Source organism: Centropristis striata, chromosome 4, assembly GCF_030273125.1.
Source record: "Centropristis striata isolate RG_2023a ecotype Rhode Island chromosome 4, C.striata_1.0, whole genome shotgun sequence".
Taxonomy (NCBI): domain Eukaryota; kingdom Metazoa; phylum Chordata; class Actinopteri; order Perciformes; family Serranidae; genus Centropristis; species Centropristis striata.
The window spans coordinates 837,338-860,822 of NC_081520.1; the positions used below are offsets into that span (position 1 = coordinate 837,338).

At 36.2% G+C, this 23,485-nt stretch overlaps 1 protein-coding gene across 3 annotated transcripts; it reads right to left on the bottom strand.

Annotated features, from left to right (window-relative positions):
• Positions 1-362: 362 nt before the first annotated feature.
• On the bottom strand, positions 363-22,645 carry slc5a2 (solute carrier family 5 member 2). 3 transcript variants are annotated; one of them, XM_059330486.1, is made up of 15 exons: positions 22,547-22,645; positions 19,903-19,974; positions 18,078-18,182; positions 16,489-16,548; positions 15,159-15,263; positions 14,961-15,066; positions 13,858-13,938; positions 10,989-11,218; positions 8,403-8,538; positions 6,712-6,819; positions 5,881-6,031; positions 4,054-4,222; positions 2,798-3,013; positions 1,842-1,986; positions 363-635 (listed from the first exon to the last, which is right to left on the bottom strand). In XM_059330486.1, the coding sequence occupies exons 1-15, from the start codon at positions 22,643-22,645 to the stop codon at positions 436-438; spliced, it is 1,983 nt and encodes a 660-aa protein (XP_059186469.1). In that variant the 3' UTR covers positions 363-435. The 3 variants fall into 3 exon arrangements, with proteins under 3 accessions (XP_059186469.1, XP_059186468.1, XP_059186467.1); XM_059330485.1 differs by having other exon boundaries at positions 363-641; XM_059330484.1 differs by having other exon boundaries at positions 363-644.
• Positions 22,646-23,485: the final 840 nt, after the last annotated feature.

Sequence of the window (23,485 nt, forward strand, 5' to 3'; positions counted from 1 at the left end):
AAAAGTCCTGCATTCAAAACTTACTGAAGTAAAAGTACAAAAGTATCAGCATCAAAATGTACTTAAAGTATCAAAAGTAAAAGTACTCATGATGCAGATTGGACCCACTCAGATTGTTATACATGTTCCAAATATATTATTAGATTGTTAATATTGATGCATTGATTTATGATGTCAAGGTTCATTTAACTACTTAATATACGTATTATGTGATTTAATTTATAAACATATAATCATTTTAAATGTATATATTTGTTCATGTTAAATCTCAACCTGAAAAGTAACTAAAGCTGTCAGCTAAATGTAGTGGAGTAGAAGTATAAAGTTACATAAAATGGAAATACTCAAGTAAAGTACAAGTACCTCAAAATTGTACTGAAGTACAGTACTTGAGTAAATGTACTTAGTTTCTTTCACCCACTGCTCATATGACTGCTAAGCATAGTAACCCCACAGGAACACTGCTACAGCCATCATGATGAGAGCGTTAGCGTCCACGGTGAACTTCCACTCAGGCTCCTCTCTGATGTCAGCCAGCTGCTCTGGCTCCTCAGGTGAGTCCTGCACCTGCACCTGAGAGCCGCCACCGCCACAGAAACCTCCAATCAGCTGACAGATCCCAGGTTCTCCTTCCTCTACAGCTGCTGGACAGAAGAGAAGAATCAGGGCTTCGTCCTCATGGGACTGGTTTCTTGTTCTTTGTTAATGTGAGAGGTAAAATTGTGAATGTGAGAGGTAAAATTGTGAATGTGAGAGGTAAAATTGTTAATGTGAGAGGTGAAATTATGAATGTGCGGGGTGAAATTATGAATGTGAGAGGTGAAATTGTGAATGTGAGAGGTAAAAGTGTGTATGTGAGGTAAAATTGTTAATGTGAGAGGTGAAATTGTGTATGTGAGGTAAAATTGTGAATGTGAGGTAAAATTGTTAATGTGAGAGGTGAAATTGTGCATGTGAGGTAAAATTGTTAATGTGAGAGGTGAAATTATGAATGTGAGAGGTAGAACTGTGTATGTGAGGTAAAATTGTGAATGTGAGAGGTAAAATTGTTAATGTGAGAGGTAAAATTGTGTATGTGAGGTAAAATTGTGAATGTGAGAGGTAAAATTGTTAATGTGAGAGGTAAAATTGTGAATGTGAGGTAAAATTGTTAATGTGAGAGGTAAAATTGTGTATGTGAGGTAAAATTGTGAATGTGAGAGGTGAAATTATGAATGTGAGAGGTAAAATTGTGCATGTGAGGTAAAATTGTTAATGTGAGAGGTGAACTTGTGAATGTGAGAGGTGAAATTGTGAATGTGAGAGGTAAAATTGTGAATGTGAGACGTAAAACTGGGAATGTGAGAGGAAAAATTGTGCATGTGAGGTAAAATTGTTAATGTGAGCGGTGAAATTGTGTATGTGAGAGGTGAAATTGTGAATGTGAGACGTAAAACTGGGAATGTGAGAGGAAAAATTGTGCATGTGAGGTAAAATTGTTAATGTGAGAGGTGAAATTGTGTATGTGAGAGGTGAAATTGTGAATGTGAGAGGTGAAATTGTGTATGTGAGAGGTGAAATTGTGAATGTGAGAGGTAAAATTGTTAATGTGAGAGGTGAAATTGTGAATGTGAGAGGTAAAATTGTGAATGTGAGAGGTGAAATTGTGAATGTGAGAGGTGAAATTGTGAATGTGAGAGGTAAAATTGTGAATGTGAGGTAAAATCATGAATGTGAGAGGTAAAAGTGTGTATGTGAGAGGTAAAAGTGTGTATGTGAGAGGTAAAAGTGTGTATGTGAGAGGTAAAAGTTATGAATGCGAGAGATATTCTTTGTGAATGTGATTTTCTTTTCTTTCTTACCTGCGTCCCTGTCCTCCCTCATCCTGTCCTCCCTCATCCTGTCCTCCTCCTCTCTCTGGGCTTCTCTGTCTTTCTCCTTCTGCTCCCAGTCCAGATCTTTCCTCTCCTCTTTAGAGTGACGCAGACTGAACACCAGACGATGGAGCTGGAGGAGAAACAGTTCATGTGACACAGAAACAGCATTTATTTTAAGTGCTGCTTAATCCAGTTTTGCAGATAATGGCTCTCAAAGCACCTTTATGTGATGGACCCTTAACCCTCCGAACCCCAGAAAGATCGACCAAAATACACTGTTTCCAATAGAAATAAACTAAGAACAGAAATTAGAACTTAGAAGTTAAATTTGAACTTTCCGACAGTCCCTGAATGGATCATAGATTATTAAAAGTCACCAAACAAATCTTAAAATTACGATATTTCTGTCAGAATCACTTCATTCTACATGTCCAAACATTTAAAACGTTGGCAAAATCAAACTATATAATAACTTAATCCAGTAAAAACATTAAATTCTGCTCATCAGAGACACTGTGAAGACACGATTGATTCTGCTGAGATGAACGGTCAGGTGACAAATATCCACTGAAAATCTGTTTACACAGAGCAGAGAGGAGAGGACAGGAGAGGCTTAAAGTTAAAACAATGCAATGTTTAATATGTGGAGACAAATTTTTTTTTTTACAATATTCACTGGACACTTGGAAACGTGTTTTGTATATAAATTCCATTGTATTCAATTTTTTTTCTAAATATTTTATCAGAGAAATTCAACTTTTTTATGATGTATGTCATTATAACTGTGTTATTCTGCACAAAAGACATTTTAAGTTGTTCCAACTTCTAGCCATGATTGTGCTGTTTCCATAGAGCTGCAGGACGTATTATATATTGCAGTGAAAAACAGCCTGAAACGGCTCGGATTCAGGGAATCAGTATGGTTTCTTTAAGTTACTCACGTGTTGGTCGTGGATGGGCGGCGTGCAGTAACTGACCAGCAGCACCAACGCTGACGTACAGAAGAAGAGGATGATTGCAAAGTGGAGGTAATGGATCCCACACACCAGGAACGGACAGTTAGACGGGAAGATACAGCTGCCAGAACCGAACCAGAACTCAGGCAGCATCCGGCACAGACCCATCAGCAGCCCGCCCATCAGACCCCAGAACGCTCCCTGCAGGAGTTTCATCAGCGGTTATATGATTTAATATGCTCTCACCATGTGTGTTATCTATGAGAGGCCATAACTCATTCTTCCCCCTCACATACACAAAAAACACCTCTCACATTCACAATTTTACCTCTCACATTAACAATTTTACCCCTCATATTCACAATTTTACCTCTCACATTCACAATTTTACCCCTCATATTCACAATTTTACCTCTCACATTCACAATTTTACCCCTCATATTCACAATTTTACCTCTCACATTCACAATTTTACCTCTTACATTAACAATTTTACCTCTCACATTCACAACTTTACCTCTTACATTAACAATTTTACCCCTCATATTCACAATTTTACCTCTTACATTCACAATTTTACCTCTCACATTAACAATTTTACCCCTCACATACACAATTTTACCTCTTACATTCACAATTTTACCTCACATTAACAATTTTACCTCTCACATTCACAATTTTACCTCACATTAGCAATTTTACCTCTCACATTCACAATTTTACCTCTCACATTCACAATTTTACCTCTCACATTCACAATTTTACCTCTCACATTCACAATTTTACCTCTCACATTCACAATTTTACCTCTTACATTAACAATTTTACCTCTCACATTCACAATTTTACCTCTCACATTCACAATTTTACCTCTTACATTAACAATTTTACCTCTCACATTCACAATTTTACCTCTTACATTAACAATTTTACCTCTCACATTCACAACTTTACCTCTTACATTCACAACTTTACCTCTTACATTCACAATTTTACCTCTCACATTCACAATTAATACATCTCACATACACAAATTTACCTTTAACATTCAAAATTTTACATTCACAAAAATGTGCATGTGTGAGAGGTAAAGTTGTGAATGTGAAAGGTATTTTTTAATATTGTGAATGTGAGAGGTAATTTTTGTGTATGTGAGCGGGAAGAATGAATTATGATTGTAACCTTTTTTTTTTTTTTTTTTAGTTACTTAGTTACTTTTTTTTTCTTTCTTAGTTACTAACCTTTTCGTTGACCCTCTTGACGAACACGGCCAGGAGGAAGACGGAGGAGATGGGCGGAGCCAGGTAGCTGGAGATGGACTGGATGTAGTCAAACAGCTGACCGCTCTGAGCCGCCTGCACCACCGGGATCCAGCAGATACTGACGGCCACGATGCACAGAACCCACACTCTGAAAGATATACATATCAATCACATAATCAAATATATAGCATGATCAATATATCCGTTGGTCTCTCTCCGTTGATGATATGCACTGTAAAAAAAGTTTTAATCCAGAAATCTACTGTATTATTTTACAGGTTTATATATATACATATAGAATATATGTATTATATATTCTTAATATATTATTGGATTATTATTATTGATGTATTAAGTGTTTTTTCTCAAGGTAGGGCTCATTTTAACTACTTAATATACTGTTATGAGTTTTAATTAAAAACAATGTCTAATCATATTAAATTGATCATGTTTCTCATGTTAAATCTCAACCTGAAAAGTAACTTAAACTGTCAGCTGAATGTAGTGGAGTAAAAAGTACAAGCTTTACCTCTGAATGTAGTGAAGTAGAAGTATAAAGTTACATAACATTTAAATACTCAAGTAAAGCATAAGTACCTCAAAATTGTACTTAAGTACAGTACTTGAGTACATGTATTTAGTTACTTTTTCAGTTTCAGTTTCAGTTCAGTTCAGCTTTTATTTCGAACATGTGCGAGTAACACAACAAAGTAAACACAAAAACAAATACATCCAATGAGAATAATCAAAACAGACTACAAAAAAAAGCAATTATCAAAACAAACGCTGCAATGTGAACGCAACATGTCTGAAAAGGATGAAGCATAATATGCTTATTTAAACCTTCTCCACTACTCAATTAACACTTTTTTCCCCCCCTAAACATACATGTTTAAATAAAACATATTAACAAAAAAAAAAAATTGAAAATAAATAGATTACATAAACAAATACATGAATAATTTATAATTTATTGTTAAAGCCCTTCTTCCTCCCGGTACCTTCCGCCACTGTTTAGCAGTATGTCAATAACTTCACAACTGAAGTTATTCTTCCTCCTCTTGCCTTTCTTTCTCTACAGTTCTTAGGCATGTGCCAGAATATAACTATACCTGTAATGTTTTCTATTAAAAATACATCCATTTCCCATGTAGTTATAGCCTTCACCACACTCCTTGCCAGACGTTTAATACTTTTCAGATGGAAACAACGAGCTACACCATCCTTTTCTCATTGGATCAAGGATGTTATGTATTTCTTAAAGCTAGAAAAAATCAAGTACACACTCAAAGGTTCCTCTCAATCTTTTTTCAAAATATGGAGGCCCTTTCTCGACTTTTATGACTCCTTGCAGGAGCCCTTGACAATAATTAAGGTGGGACTCATACACGACTGATTGCAGCAGTGAACACTCCCCTTTTCCCCTTTTTTAAAATATTTTTCATTTTTATTATAATTTCTGTTCATTTATTTTTATTTATATATATCTTTATTAGTTAGGTTGCTTTTGTTGTTGTTGTGTTTGCTTCTGTTTTGTTTCTCTCTTCTCTATCTACTTTTGTTTTCCTATTACCTAAATGTGCTTTATATCCTATGAACCTATGGGAGGGGATGGGAATAGGGAACTCACTGTATCAACATATTTGCTAAAAACTTCACTTGTACATTTTTGGAGATGTACCGGTATGTGTAAATTGAAGTAATATGCATATGTTCTGTATTTTTCATCTCTGTGGGATAAAAACTGTAAAAACCAATAAAACTTATTTACAAAAAAAAAAAAAAAAAAAAAATACATCCCTTTACCTGCCCACAATAAGCAGCTCCCGCTCCGTGGCCCGGGGTCTGATGCGGGTCCAGATGTCCATGGTGAACAGAGTGCTGCTGCTGTTAAAGATGGAGGCCAGAGAGGACATGAGAGCAGCTAGCATCACAGCTAGCATCAGGCCGCGCAACCCTGCAGAGAGGACGGAGGGAGGGAGGAAGAAGAAGGGGAGGAGAGGAGAGGAATGGGATATACAGTTACACTGCAAAAAAGCCAACTTGTATTTTTTGGCCTAAAACAGTGATTTAAGTTGGTAAAACTTGGAAATATAAATTACTGACATTTAGGGCAATAATGTAAGTTAGCACAACAAAGGAAGCCAGTTGTCTGCTCAAAAACAAGTTGGTGAGTTGTTGTTACTTATATCTTTAAGTTGGGGTTCACAACAAGGGACAATAGTTCTGATAACTCTTATTTCTTTGTTGGGAAATTCGGTCATTAGTGAAAGCTAGAGGCTAACTGATGCTAGCGGCTAACTGATGCTAGCGGCTAACTGATGCTAGCGGCGCTGCTTGTTACAGCTACAAGAGTAGCCATTAGCGTATCAATGCTAACTCAAAATTGTGGTCACAACATTAGCTGACATTTCATAGCGGCGTTACAATCGTGCCAGAGAAATTCAGAGTTGAGCAAACTCAAAAACAAAACTTTAAATATTTAGTTTAATTGTCCAACTTCAAATTTTATCGAAGTTTGTTGCCTTGAAATTTTGAGTTCACCCAACTTTTCTTTTTTTGCAGTGTAGAGAGAGTCAATGGATGAGAAATGTACCTTCTTGTTATTGTAATGTAGTATTTATTATGTGTCCTCACCATTGGGCATGATGGTCACAACCAGTTTAGGGTAAGCAATGTTAGAGCAGCCCACCTCCGTCCCACAGACCCTCATACACTCCTCTGGGACCACACAGCCCACTTCATCTGCAGGGTGAAACACACACACACACACACACACACACACACACACACACACACACACACACACACACATCTGCTTGATACAGCCTTCCAGAGCTATTATACTTGATTCTACGGTGTATTTTGAACCCCGACCAGCTGTTTCAGGGCTAGAAGAGTCAAATGTCAAACAAAAATGTCGTTTGTGCAGAATAACACAATCATAATGACTTATGCAACATAAAAAAAGAAAACATGTTGTGCAAGTTGAATTTCTCTAATATACTGTATGTATATTTTTTAAGTAATACAAAATTTAATTTATCTATTCAACACTATTCCAAGAGATGAATTTTGAGTTATGAATATTGGGAAAAGATGCTATACATATTGAACTATTTGCGTTTTTTACAACCTCTCCTGTCCTCTCCTCTCTGCTCTGTGTAAACAGCCTCTCCTGTCCTCTCCTCTCTGCTCTGTGTAAACAGCCTCTCCTGTCCTCTCCTCTCTGCTCTGTGTAAACAGCCTCTCCTGTCCTCTCCTCTCTGCTCTGTGTAAACAGCCTCTCCTGTCCTCTCCCCTCAGCTCTGTGTAAACAGCCTCTCCTGTCCTGTCCTCTCCTCTCAGCTCTGTGTAAACAGCCTCTCCTGTCCTCTCCTCTCTGCTCTGTGTAAACAACCTCTCCTGTCCTCTCCCCTCAGCTCTGTGTAAACAGCCTCTCCTGTCCTGTCCTCTCCTCTCTGATCTGTGTAAACAGCCTCTCCTGTCCTCTCCTCTCTGCTCTGTGTAAACAGCCTCTCCTGTCCTCTCCTCTCAGCTCTGTGTAAACAGCCTCTCCTGTCCTCTCCCCTCTGCTCTGTGTAAACAGCCTCTCCTGTCCTCTCCTCTCTGATCTGTGTAAACAGCCTCTCCTGTCCTCTCCTCTCAGCTCTGTGTAAACAGCCTCTCCTGTCCTCTCCCCTCTGCTCTGTGTAAACAGCCTCTCCTGTCCTCTCCTCTCAGCTCTGTGTAAACAGCCTCTCCTGTCCTCTCCTCTCTGATCTGTGTAAACAGCCTCTCCTGTCCTCTCCTCTCAGCTCTGTGTAAACAGCCTCTCCTGTCCTCTCCTCTCAGCTCTGTGTAAACAGCCTCTCCTGTCCTCTCCTCTCAGCTCTGTGTAAACAGCCTCTCCTGTCCTCTCCTCTCTGCTCTGTGTAAACAGCCTCTCCTGTCCTCTCCTCTCAGCTCTGTGTAAACAGCCTCTCCTGTCCTCTCCTCTCAGCTCTGTGTAAACAGCCTCTCCTGTCCTCTCCTCTCTGCTCTGTGTAAACAGCCTCTCCTGTCCTCTCCTCTCTGCTCTGTGTAAACAGCCTCTCCTGTCCTCTCCCCTCTGCTCTGTGTAAACTGTAGTTCGTCTCAGCAGAATCAATCATGTCTTCACACTTGAGGAGCAGAATTTTATGTTTTTAACACCTCTAGTTATTCTGAACAGTTTATTTTTGGCAACATTTTAAATGGGACATGTAGAATAAAGTGATTTTGAAAGAAATATCAGAATTTTTAGCTTGGTTTTGGTGACTTTTTTCTAACAGCAGCTTTGATAGCTTGTGATGTGTTCAGGGACTGACCTGGGTAGAGAACCCTGCTGATCATGCCGGGGAACACCATGAGGAACATGGGCAGCAGCTTCAGGTAGCCACACATGATGCAGCCGGCCTTCACGTGGCTCAGACTCCGAGCCGCCAGGCACCGCTGGACGATCACCTGATGAACACGTCATCATGTGAAGAAACATTTCCAAAGAGGGAAAAACCTAGATTTCATCCCTTTTTGCGAAGGAGAATTGATAATGCTGTTTGTGTAACAAAGCCTTAAGAATACATTATAGGGTGTTTTCGACACAATCAATGCAGTGTGGGAAATAACAATTAAACCGAACCCTGTCACAGCCTTATTTGGTGTGGTGCCACTAGACTGTAGGATTTCAACCGCCCATGCCACAGCAGTGGCCTGCGCCACACTTCTGGCACGGCGGACTATCGTCTTTAAGTGGAAAAAGTCGGTACCCCCTTCTCATGGGCGGTGGGTGATGGACGTAGTGGCTCATTTTAAAGTGGAACAACTAAGATATACGACTCAAGGCTCAGAAAGTAAATTCAAAAAGCTGTGGCAACCGTTCCTACTATATGTTGAGAAGCTCTCCGTAGACTAAATGATTTCAAGGGCCCTGTGAATTTATTTATCTACTTATTTATTTTACTGTTTTTTGTTTTTGCTTCTCTGTTCACCTCTGTCGGTTTTGTATAGCTGATTTGCATCATTTGTGAAGTTTTACCATTATTGCTTTTCTTTGTGTCAGAGTGTCTGTTTATTTTTCTTATTGTCATTAACGTTAATATATTTGGGACATTCTAATCATGTTTATTTTTATTATTATTATTTCTTATTGATTTTATGGTGTGCGCACAATACATTTGAGTTTCTGGATGTGTTTGAGTTCATGGATGTTCTTGTGCTGTATGTATTATAAAACCCAATAAAAATATTCACATACAAGAATACATTATAATACATAATTATAATACAACTATAGCGAGCATGTTTCAGAAATTATTCTAGTTATTTCCCCACCAAATAAATGTTTCTATGGCATAATGTTGTTATACTGTCAGGTAAAATGGTAAAAAGATTCTAGATTCTAGTCTGAACTCAGTTCAAACCAATGATGTAATTGTTGCAGTTGACTAGAAGCTGCTGGTGCATGTGTATACCTTGCAGTGGTGGAAAGTAACTAAGTACATTTACTCAAGTACTGTATTTAAGTACAATTTTGAGGTACTTGTACTTTTACTTGAGTATTTCCATTTTATGTAACTTTATACTTTTACTCCACTACATTTATCTGACAGCTTTAGTTACTTTTCAGGTTGAAATTTAGCATGAAAAACATGATCAATTTCAATTTAAAAATTGAATCTTATAACACTATATTAGCTAGTTAAATGCCCTATCTTTACCAAATTAAAATACTGCTTACATAAAAGCATCAATACAAATAATCTAATCATATATTTAGAACATATAAAACTATCTGACTGGGTTCATTCTGCATACCGGATACTTTTACTTTTGATACTTTAAGTACATTTTGATGCTGATACTTTTGTACTTTTACTTCAGTAAGTTTTGAATGCAGGACTTTTACTGTAGTGGAGTAATTTCACAGTGTGGTATTAGTACTTTTACTGAAGTTAGGGAACTAAATACTTGTCCACCACTGATACCTGCTGGATCACTCACCTACAGAATGTCATGACATGAGACTTTACCACCAACAACGACTATGAAAAGAACCAAACAACTGCAAAGAGACAGAAAATGCCCACAAAGAGACACAAAACAACTCTAAACAGACCAAAATAACTACAAAAAAATACACTATGAGGCACAAAGCAACTACACAGAGACTCAAAACAACCCCAAATAAACCTAAAATGCCTACAGAGACACCAGTGGCAGTCCTACACAGGGGCCTCCAGGGGCCACTGCCCCTGTGAAGAAGCCCTTGGCCCCTGTGTCAAATTATTAATGAAATTATCAATTTATAACGATGAATGACGGAACAATTCTTACCTATTTTTTCTTCAAAAATATCGCATTGTACACAAAAGGAACCCAAAATGTGTACATTGTGTAGTTAAATAAAATAAATAAAAGTTTGTGTATATTAAAAAAAAAAATTCTGACTGTACTGCACTTTCAAAATTTAAAAAAAGTAATTGGTAAAAAAGGTAAAAAAAATAAAAAAAAAATAGAAAAAACACCTCGAAGTGTATTAACATGATTTTACTTTTTTTGCAGAGATTTTTCTATTTGTAATGCAATCTTTTGTGTTTACTTTTTATATATATATATATATATATATATATATAATTTATTTGTGTTTTTTGTGTTTTTTATGTGTGTTTTTTGTAATTTTTTGTGTGTTTTTTGTATTTTTATTATGTACTGCACTTTCAAAATAAAAAAAAAGTAATTGTGCACAAAGATGATAAATATAGGTTTTGAATGCTTAAATATCATCTTTGCAGTATTTAAATATGCCCCTCTGATTAAACACTGGCCCCTCCTTGGCCCCCACAGTAAAACTGATCTAGAACGACCACTGAGAGACACAAATCTATAAAAAGACTCAGAATGCCTCCACAGCCCACCTGGTCTGTGCACCAGTACCAGCCTCCCACTATAGCGATCCCAAACAGGACCCCGGGCCAGGGCAGGTCCCCGGTGCTGGGGTCCCTCAGCAGGTGGAAGGCGTCCTGGCGGGGCAGGTAGCAGCTGGGGGAGATGTTGTAGCGCTGGGGCTCCGTGGAGGAGAAGTTCCTGGGCGTAGCAGAGCTGTACCTGGCCAGCAGAGCGCTGTAGCCGCCCACCTCAGCAAACGCTGCAAGAGAACAGGAGAAACTGCTGCCAGGTCTTTGTTTTTGTAGTTTGATTTCACTAATTTCACATGTGAATTATTTTTAATTTCCTGTAAAAACAGGTGCGTAGATTAGAATATCATAGAAAAGTTATTTATGTCAGTAATTCAATTCAAAAAGTGGAAATAACACATTATATAGATCCATTACACACAGAATGAAACATTTCATGTCTTAAATTTCTTCTAATTATGATGATTATGGCTTACATTTAATGAAGACCTAAAATTCAGTGTCTCAAAAAATTTGAATATTACAAAAGACCAATTTTAAAAAGTATGTTTGATATGTAAATGTTGGCCTCTAAAAGTATGTCCATCTATATGACTCAATACTTGGTTGGGGCTATTTGACTTGAACTACTGGAAATGGACTTTTACATCATATTCTAATGTATTGAGATGTATCTGTATGTGAATGTCTGGATATATTCCTGTTCCTTTAACATTAATCCTCTGAGCCCCAACAAGCCGTTTAAGGGCCTTTTTTGCTCTTTTTACATTTTACTCACTGTGGCCTTGTATTTCACTGCAATATATAAAATATATATATGTATAAATCCTGCAGCTCTGTGGAATCAGCACAATCATGGCTAGAAGTTGAAACAACTCAAAAATGTCTTTGACACAATTATATATATATTTTAAAAAAGCAAGTTGGATTTCTCTAAAAAATATTTTAGATTTGAATAAAAAGGAATTTATAAATTATATACAAAACTTTTCCAAGTGCCCTCAAGTGTCTTAAATACTGGGTGAACACTGGGTCTCCACATGCTTTACATATTGAACTATTTACATTTTACAACCTCTCCTGTCCTCTCCTCTCAGCTCTGTGTAAACAGCCTGTCCTCTCCTCTCTGCTCTGTGTAAACAGCCTGTCCTCTCCTCTCAGCTCTGTGTAAACAGCCTCTCCTGTCCTCTCCTCTCTGCTCTGTGTAAACAGCCTGTCCTCTCCTCTCAGCTCTGTGTAAACAGCCTCTCCTGTCCTCTCCTCTCAGCTCTGTGTAAACAGCCTGCAGTTCTGTCTGATTTTCAGTGAATATTTGTCACGTGACAGTTCGTCTCAGCTGAATTTAAGGTTTTTAACAGGATCTAGTTAGTGCAAACGAAAAATCACAATTTTGAGCTTTGGTTACTTTTTTCTAATGGAAACTTTCGTAACCTTTGATCCACTTAAGGACAGTAGGAAAGATTAAATGTTGCCAATAACGCCTGTTTTTACAGTTTCTTTTTATGATAAACAGTGTATTTTTTATTTATCTTTTAAAGGAAACATGCATTTCAAACGGGGTTCAGAGGGTTCATCTGTAGTGATTTATAAATATATATAAAATCCCCAATCACAATGAATCCTGAGCTCTTTCTGCTCAGTAGTCCAGAGGTCTCTGTTGTCTCTTACTGTCCTAACTGAAGATGAGTCAGCTGCTGAGTCAGCGTTTGTTCTCAACGCATCACCAGTTCACTAAAGGACGTCAGGCGGTTGTTTCTCCTCCACTGGTTTCTGCCCACTTTTATCTGCTCCGCCTTCTTCTGGGACTTTGTCATAATCTACACCAGGATTAGACTTATATATATATATATATATATATATATATATATATATATATATATATATATATATATTGGCCTCGTATGAAGAAATCAATAAGGCTGCAGGAGGAGTTGGCTGAGAGTTTTGTGGCTCTGCAGCGTCAGCAAACTGTTCACCGCTGCAGAGAAATTAATGATTACTGACGCTAGTTAATCTCTAAAGCTCTAAAGGGGAAATATAGAACTACAGAGCCACATGCAGCCAAAAACATAAACTGTGTGTAGATTTTCCACTTTTAATGTCATAAATCTGCAACTTTTTTTCTCGTAGATTTGCCACTTTTAATTTCCTAAATCTGCTCCTTTTGTCCAGCAGATTTGCCACTTTTAATTTAATGCATTTGCAACCTTTTTCATCGTAGATTTGCCACTTTAATCTCATAAATCTGCAAATTTTTCCCCTAAAATTTGTCAGTTTTAATCTCATAAATCTGCAATTTTTTCGCGTAGATTTGCAACTTTTATCTAGCAGATTTGCCACTTTTAATTTAATGAATTTGCAACCTTTTTCATCGTAGATTTGCCACTTTAATCTCATAAATCTGCAACTTTTTCCCCGTAGATTTGTCGGTTTTAATCTCATAAATTTGTGTTTTTTTCTCATAGATTTGCCACTTTTCATCAAATAAATTTGTGACTTTTCCCTCCTAGATTTGCCACTTTAATCTCATAAATCTGCAACTTTTTTCCCGTAGATTTGCCACTTTAATCTCATAAATCTGCAACTTTTTTCTCATAGATTTGCCACTTTTAATTTAATGAATTTGCAACCTTTTTCATCGTAGATTTGCCACTTTAATCTCATAAATCTGCAACTTTTTCCCCGTAGATTTGTCGGTTTTAATCTCATAAATTTGCGTTTTTTTCTCATAGATTTGCCACTTTTCATCAAATAAATTTGTGACTTTTCCCTCCTAGGTTTGCCACTTTAATCTCATAAATCTGCAATTTTTTCGCGTAGATTTGCAACTTTTATCTCGCAGATTTGCCACTTTTCATTTCTTACTTACAGTAGCCGGTGAGGACAAACGCCCCGGCAATGATGACAAAAGTCTGAACGGTGTCGGTGTACATCAGAGCAGCCAGGCCACCTGGTAACACACACACACACACACACACACACACACACACGCACACACAAACCTTAAAATAAACAAAAGTAACAAAACTCAAGGATGACAATGTAAAAAAAGAAGAAAATCATATTCAAAAAAGGGTAAAAAAAAGTCTTGCAGCAAAAGTAGCTAAACACCATAAAATAACATTAAACAACAAGCAGTTGTTTTACAGATATTTTCTTACATATCTTACAGTAAATATCTGTATTAAAAAATAAATAAACTTAAGTTATTATATATATATATACAGGACAGACATTAATATAATACACACACACACACACACACACACACATATATACACTACTGGTCAAAAGTTTTAGAACACACCAACTTTTCCAGAATTTAATTGAAAATGATGCAGTTTAATGTCTCAGTGTACTCTGAAATGAATGCACATTTAAAACATTTAAAATTCTTTATTGAGCATGATAGTGTTTTGAAAGTAAAAAAAGATTCAAAATCACATTTTATGTTGGACTAAAGGACTAAAAAAAGACACAAAATGACCAAAAAAAGACACAAAATGACAAAAAAAGACACCAAAAGAGACAAAATGACTAAAAAAAGACACAAAATGACCAAAAAAAGACACAAAATGACTAAAAAAAGACACAAAATGACCAAAAAAAGACACAAAATGACTAAAAAAAAGACACAAAATGACCAAAAAAGACACAAAAAGACACAAAAAGACTTACAAAGACATGAAAAGAATTTAAAAATGGACAAAATAGCCCAAGACTCCATAGAGTTAAGTTGTTAACCCATTTCTTGTTCCCTGAAAAAGGCCTACTTGTATAATTCTGAAATGTACATTATTTTCCAGTTTTGGTTAAGCTTACCTTTTTTTATTTACCTCTGGCAGTTCACCACTTACCTTTGGACCCTTTCAAGCTGTTCATTTGACTTGAACTGCTTGAATTTCAATAAAAAACTGGAAAAATTGGGGTGTTCTAAAACTTTTGACCGGTAGTGTATATATATATATATACCTGTAACGGTGTACAAGGCTGTTATTAAGAGGAGGGTGATGACTGCCACGTAGATGTTCCACCCCAAAGCCTGCTGGATGAAAACTGCTCCTGAGAACATGTCCACCTGCAGGAAGAGAGGGAGGGAATGAAGGAACAGAGGAAGAAACACAAAAACTGTGTGTGTGTGTGTGTGTGTGTGTGTGTGTGTGTTCTCACTGAGATCTTGGTGAAGATGTAGAGGAACAGAGAGATCACAGAGAGGTAGAGGCTGATCCTGGTCCCTCCGAACCTCTTCTTCAGGTACTGAGGCATGGTGATCACCTGACACAGTCACAGTCACCACATCAGGAATAATATGTGGCTGTTATTGTCATGATGCTTTGGTTTATATTGGGTCAATTACAATTATGTGTCTGATCTCACATATCTTGTCATTGTGTAAGATGTTGTTCTATATCGCATCAAACTATATTGATTTCTCCCATCCCCCTGTGTTATTATATTATATATTATATTATATGTTGTTGTTGTTTTTTATATATATATATGTACATATGTGGGTATATATATATATATATAATTATTATTATTTTTAATATTATTATTTTTGTTATTATTTATTTATTTATTTATTTAATTAGTTATTTTATTTATTCTTGTTTATTTGTTTTCTCTCGTTAGCGCTTCTTGCTTTGTTTGCCTATTTATTTTCATTGTGTGATACAAATAAATGAGCCATGTTATATATTTTTATATATATGTTGTAATATCTGCCCCTCATCCACACACACACATGCACACACACATGCACACACACACACACACACACCTGTGATGCCTCTGTGCAAATCGTTTATCATTTATGTTTTTCTTTGTTGTTGTTTGCGCTGTATGTCTGCTGTCTCTACTTGTGCTCCACATGGTGGAGTGCAGGGTTATCAAACTCTGGCCTGCGGGCCAAATTTGGCCCGCAGTGTAATTTTATTTGGCCCGCGAGGCAATACCAAATTATTATCTTATTATTGTACTCTAAAAGCTGACCCGCCGGTATTATACGGCGCATTTACCACTTATACTAGATTTATTGTTGTTATTTTATTTTTAAATGTATTAACCTGTTGAAAAACTTTGTTTTGATATTTAAATCAGAAGGATGCAAATAGAAAAGAGGCATACGATTATTATTTAATTTTTATTTAATAAATTAATGACATTGATGTGTTTTTTATTTGAAATTTGATTTTGCATGTCTGCACTATTTAGTTATATATTGTATGTTTATAAGTGTTGCTGGTTCCATATTTAATGTTAAAGCAAAACATGTTTGGTATATATTAAAAGGTTTATTGGTTCAATGTTGGCCCGCCATTTTATTCAAGTTTTACATTTTGGCCCATTGTGTATTTGAGTTTGACACCCCTGGTGTAGTGCATTTGTCACCTTGTTTGTTACGTCATTTCACCAATAAAAAATAAATAAATAAAAAATAAAAAAAATCTGGGAATAATAGGCTCAGAACCATGATAACACCGTGTGAACCACCTACCCCAGCGGTGAGGTAGACGGGAACAAACAGCCATCCCAGCAGCAGCACGATGAACAGAGCCTGAAAACAAAATAAAATATATAACATATGACATAAAAAATAACATGTAACCTGTTAAAGGTATAATATGCAAGATTTTACCTCAGATTTGACCTCAGTGTTTGATTAACCCCGTCATCAAACATTTCAGCAGAAAATACAGCTTTTATCATGGACAGAAACTGTAGAAACAGGCCTTAACCATTAGCGACACTTTTAATGAAAATATAAACCATAAAAGGGAAGTTAAAATGTGTCAATTAGTATAATGGAACGTTTCTTTTTTCAGTACCATTTAATTACTTAATGGTCATGAATGTTAAATTACTGAATTCTATGTAAAATACAAAAAAAGACTTGTCGAATTAAGGCAAATTTCTGTTTTCCTAAAGTAAAACTTTAAATTTAATGTTTAAAAAAACAGTCAAAAGTTGCCAAACACTTACTATCATATTAAAGTAAAAGAAATATTTTACAGATGAATGACTTACTGTTATTTCACGGTTTGGCATCATTTGCTGCCAGACTTTTTATTTATTTAATTTTTTTTTTACCATTTTCTTTTTACATTTTTTACTGTGATGCTACGATTGATTCTGCTGAGACGAACGGTCACGTGACAAATATTCACTGAAAATCTGTTTACACAGAACAGAGGGGAAAGGACAGGAGAGGCTGTTATTATAATATTATTCTAATTTTTTTTTTAATTATCAGAGAAATCAAACTTTTTTTCAATTATTTATGTTATTACATCCGTGTTATTCTGCACAAAAGACATTTTTGTTGTTTCCACTTCTAGCCATGGTTGAGCTGATTCCACAGAGCTGCAGGATTTATTATATACACTGCAAAAACCCCAACTTGTGTTTTTTGGCCTAAAACAGTGATTTAAGTTGGTAAAACTTGGAAATATAAATTATTGACATTTAGGGCAATAATGCAAGTTAGCACAACAAAGGAAGCCAGTTGTCTGCTCAAAAACAAGTTGGTGAGTTGTTGTTACTTATATCTTTAAGTTGGGGTTCACAACAAGGGACAATAGTTCTGATAACTCTTATTTCTTTGTTGGGAAATGCGGGAAAACGGTGAAATTCGGTCATTAGCCAAAGCTAGCGGCTAACTGACGTTAGCGGCTAACTGATGCTAGCAGCGCTGCTTGTTACAGCTACAAGAGTAGCCATTAGCGTATCAATGCTAACTCAAAATTTACAATCGTGCCAATTCAGCACATTGCAGAAGTTAGCAGAAGTAAGGATTAAAAGTTATTACAATGTTAAATTATAAGTTAGGACAACTTACAGTTGAGTTGACAAAAATCTGAATTCAGAGTTGAGCAAACTCAAAAACAAAACTTAAAATATTTAGTTTAATTGTCCAACTTAAAATTTTATCGAAGTTTGTTGCCTTGAAATTTTGAGTTCACCCAACTTTTCTTTTTTTGCAGTGTGTTGCAGGCGAAAGTGAGTAAAATGTAGAAAGAGCCAAACAAGGCCAGAGGAGGTTCAGGAGGGTTTTAATGAGAATTAAAGTGCAGAGTTGTGACTTACGTTCCACTCGAACCCCCCCACCGCCAGGCCGCTGGCTGCCCCGGTGCCGGCCAGGCCCACAAAGTGACCACTACCAATGTTGCTGGCAAACAGAGACGCACCAACCTGGAATAAACAAGAATACCTAGAAAATCTATGAAAAAAACAAATGACAACATACAGAATATTTCCAGAAGTGAGAATGTGTCCGACAAATGAGAAACTGGCTTAACCCATAAGAACCCAGGCCCATTTATCCTTAAAGGAACATTATGGGGGATATACCACAGACCACATAGAACACATTTATGATGTTTAAAATATATATATATATATACATACTACCCCTAAATGTCAAATATCTGTGATGTGACATATATGTATATTATGGTATTTCTTATTTTAAAATTAAAAAAAACTTGACGTCACAGTGATATTTTTGTAACTTCTTTCATATTAATTTGTTCAGGAAATATGGACAGAACAGGTTAAATGCAACAAAGGACATTAACAGATTAGAATTGTTAAATGGGTTTAAACTTAGCCGAGTAACATAAAAAGCTTTTTAAAATTAGATACTTTTTTAGATTTCTGTTTTCAGTCACATTTTCAGATTTCTGTTTTTAATCTCATAAATCTGCAACTTTTTTCATAGATTTGCCACTTTTAATCTCGTAAATCTGCAACTTTTTACTCATATATCTGCCACTTTTAATCTGGTAAAATTTGCAAATTTTTTCTCATAGCTTTGCCACTTTTTAATTTCATAAATCTCCCAATTGTTTCTCATAGATTTGCAACTTTTAATCTCATAAATGTGCCCCCTCCCCCAGGTCCACATTTATTTATTTTTCCATATTTGGCCCTAACACGCCATTGTAGAAAAGACTTTCAAACCTCATTCTGCAACAACAAAACACCCGCATTTTGATTTTCACATTTTTCAAGTCACTTCCTGTCACAGTCACATGACCACCTCACCAGGTGTTGAGTATGTGTCGCTTAGGGATTTAATGAGTTAATGTGAAGCATAAAGCTGAATATGGGAGATTCTAGAAGATTTAACGTGTTTGTTACACAGGTGTCACCATAGGTTCCTATGGGTTAAGTGACCCTATAAGCACATTTCTGGAAATTTGCAGCCACATTATTGACAACATATATACACAGGTGTGAATCAGCGTATCAGCCCCACGATGAGATTTTATCCGGATACTTGAGTCACAATAATATTATTGTAATTTTAAGCATTTCGCGATATGGTGAGTATTGTGATACAATATATTGAGATTTAACTGTTTAACTGACTTTTCTGTCCACAAAATTAAATTCAATCAAGAATTGTTTTGTCCAATTAGAGAAAATTCTCACTTCAGTCTTTTTATTTCTCCACAATGAGAGTCAAACCCACAGACTGACCAACAAAGTATTCAGTCAAACTGAACTGAACTGATATCAAACATGTTGGACGACAACAACTGCAGCATTTTATCAAACTTTCAAAAACAACAAGCTTCACTGCTCTCAGTTTTAAAAAAAATAAATTATAGAAAAAGCCAATCTTTGTAATTTCAACAACTTCCTGACACGATATCCTGACACACCTGGAGCCGATAGATTCCTGAGGTCTTCTAGTTTCATATGATAATAAATGATAATGTTTCCAGTATGTTTATAAAAGTGAGCTCGCTGATACTAAATAAATGCTAATTATTGACACGTGGCGGCCATGAATCGATATAATATCGCCACGCAGAATATCATGATACTATGCTGTACCACCTCTATTATACACTGATATTAATAAGCTCATATCAAGATATAACTGTATCTGTGTTGAACTCACAGGCCACCAGGTCATGGTGCGTCCTGCCAGGAAATATCCTCCGACCGTCCCCCGATTGGTCCGAAACATGGCCTGAAACACAGAGGACACGTCTGTTATTCACACAAACCTAAAGCAACGTACCTGTATGTCCTTTATAGCAGCTATTCTCAACCTTGGGGTCGGGACCCCAATTGGGGTCGTGAGATGATTTCTGGGGGTCGCCAAATCATTTTGGAAGTCAGCTCTGTCTCCACTGTGTTAAAGTGTTCATGTGTTTTTAGTCTTTTTGGTAATTTAATGTCTTTTTTTGGTCAATTTGTGTCTTTTTTGGTCATTTTTTTCCTTTTCTGGTCATTTTGTGTCTTTTTTTTAGTAATTTTGTGTCTTTTTTTGGTCATTTTGTTTTTTTTTTGGGTCATTTTGTGTCTTTTTTTGGTCATTTTGTTTCTATTTTGGGTCATTTTGTGTCTTTTTTTGGTCATTTTGTGTCTTTTTTTAGTCATTTTGTGTCTTTTTTGTCATTTTGTTTCTTTTGGGTCATTTTGTGTCTTGTTTTAGTCATTTTGTGTCTTTTTTTGGTCATTTTGTTTCTATTTTGGGTCATTTTATGTCTTTTTGATCATTTTGTGGTCATTTTGTGTCTTTTTTGGTCAATTTGTGTCTTTTTTGATCATTTTGTGGTCATTTTGTGTCTTTTTTGATCATTTTGTTTCCTTTATTTGGTCATTTTGTTTCTTTTTTGGGTGATCTGAACTGTGCGTGTCAGATTGTGTTCAGTGAGTGGGGGTCACGGACAACATGGATGTTAAATTGGGGGTCGCGACTCAAAAAGGTTGAGAACTACTGCTTTATACCAGTGGTGGACTCAGACTCAGAGAAGGGCGAAAAAATAAAAAGGGCACATTCTGCACAACATGTGGCCCCACCAGCACGGCAAATTATGATGCATCATGTATGATGAATTATTAGCATTAAGTTAAAAAGAGTTCCAGATCAAAGTAATTAATGATATGATACTGACAATTAAAAGTATCAAACCAAACACTCTAGGGGGTCCCCCCCCCCGGGAGAAAATGTGTACATTTTTAAGTAAAATGCATCTATTTTGTGCACTTTGAGAGCTAAATGAGAGCAAACACCTCACATAACATTATTCACAGTTGGGTGATACCGTATTATATAATCTCTAGAGGGCACATCATCATCATTTATTGTATAAAGGGGCACCCTAGAGGGCAATCAATAAGATTTTTCATGTGTAAAGGGCAGCCAATAAGGCACTTTCTCTCATTTTCGCCACTCTAGAGCAGTAGTTCTCAAGCTTTTTGAGTCGCGACCCCCAATTTAACATGCATGTTGTCCGCGACCCCCACTCACTGAACACAATCTGACACGGACAGTTCAGATCACAAAAATGACACAAATTTACCAAAAAAAAGACACAAAATGACCCAAAAAAGGAACAAAATGACCCAAAAAAGAAACAAAATGACCCAAAAAAGAAACAAAATAACCAAAAAAACCCCACAAAATAACCAAAAACCCCCCCACAAAACGACTAAAAAAAGACACAAAATGACCAAAAAAGACACAAAATGACCAAAAAAAGACACAAAATGACCAAAAAAAGACACAAAATGACCAAAAAAAGACATTAAGTGACCAAAAACACATTAACACAGTAGAGACAGAGCTGACTTCCAAAATGATTCAAAATCATTTTGGAAGTCAGCTCTGTCTTCACTGTGTTAAAGTGTTCATGTGTTAATGTGTTTAAGTCTTTTTGGTCACTTCATTTCTTTTTTTTTTGTCATTTTGTGTCTTTTTTTGATCATTTTGTGGTCAATTTGTGTCTTTTTTGATTATTTTGTGGTCAATTTGTGTCTTTTTCGGTCATTTTGTTTCCTTTTTTGGTCATTTTGTGTCTTTTTTGGGTAATTTTGTGTCTTTTTTGGTCATTTTGTGTCTTTTTTTGATCATTTTGTGGTCAATTTGTGTCTTTTTTGGTCATTTTGTGTCTTCTTTGATTATTTTGTGGTCAATTTGTGTCTTTTTTGGTCATTTTGTTTCCTTTTTTTGGTCATTTTGTGTCTTTTTTGGGTAATTTTGTGTCTTTTTTGGTCATTTTGTGGCTTTTTTTGATCATTTTGTGGTCAATTTGTGTCTTTTTTGGTCATTTTGTTTCCTTTTTTTGGTCATTTTGTTTCTTTTTTGGGTGATCTGAACTGTGAGATTGTGTTCAGTGAGGGGGGGGGGGGGGGGGGGGGTCACGGACAACATGCATGTTAAATTGGGGGTCACGACTCAAAAAGGTTGAGAACTACTGCTCTAGAGGACACTTTCACGCTCTTTTTCAACCACGGAGACACCAAACAGGAAAAAGGGCTCAAGAAGAGCTCTCATTAAGGCATGTTATCGAATTTTCTTGCAATAGAGGGCACATACAATTTATTGTATGAAGGGGCACCCTAGAGGGCACCAAATCATTTTTGCACGTATAAAGGGCAGCCAATAAGGCACTTCCTCTTGTTTCCACCACTCTAGAGGGAACTTTAGCGCTTTTTCAACCATGGAGGCATGAGGGTCTGAGTTCGCCACTGCTTTATACGGTTTATATATATAGTATATAGATATATTTTATGATAAACAGACTCAGACTCACCCAGATGCCGACACTTATAACGGTGATGAAATATCCAACGATGACGGAGATGTCTGCTGGGTTGTTGATGGTCACTTTGTCTGATGATGAATCCTCCATCGCTCCACTGTTACCTCAACACACTTTCTACACTTTAATCTGACTTTACTACTCTAAAGCTTCTAAAAAAGACCCCAAAAACCTGGAAAAACAGCTAAACTTTGATCTGACCAAGAGAAGACATGAGGATCTGCGGTGCTCAGGGAGAACTTTGGCCAGCTGATGGTTCGCAGCGTCAGCACTTTATTAATTGGAGTAATTATTAACACCAAGCCAAGAAAAACATCTAGACTGTTAACAAATAAAAGTTATTTTCCAGAAATGTACTCTATCAGGGTTACGGAGCAAATGCCATAAAAAGGTAAATTACTTTGATTAAAAATATAAAACGTAAAATGGAGGTTAAATGTGTAAATTAATATAATGGAACATTTTTTTTACCAGTATTATTTAACTGCTTAATGGTCTTGAATATTAAAATACTGAATGACTGAATTGTAAAAAAAAAAAAAAAAAAAAAAGTGGCAAATCTATGAGAAAAGAGTAACAGGTTTATGAGGAAAAAAAATTGGAATAATAGGCAACTTTTTTCTCGTAGATTTGCCACAGTTATTCTCATAATTTGCCACTTTTAATGTCATGAATCTGCAACTCTTTTAATAGATTTGAGACTTTTAATCTCATAAATCTGCAACTTTTTTCCATAGATTTGCCAGTAATCTCAGAAAATGTGCCACTTTTTACTCATATATCTGCCACTTTTAATCTGGTAAAATTTGCAAATTTTTTTCTCATAGATTTGCCACTTTTTTCTCATAAAACTGTCCCTTTTTCCCCCTGCAAATCTGTCCTTTTTTCCTGTAGAGTTGACATATTTGTGTCATAGATTTGCCATTTTTA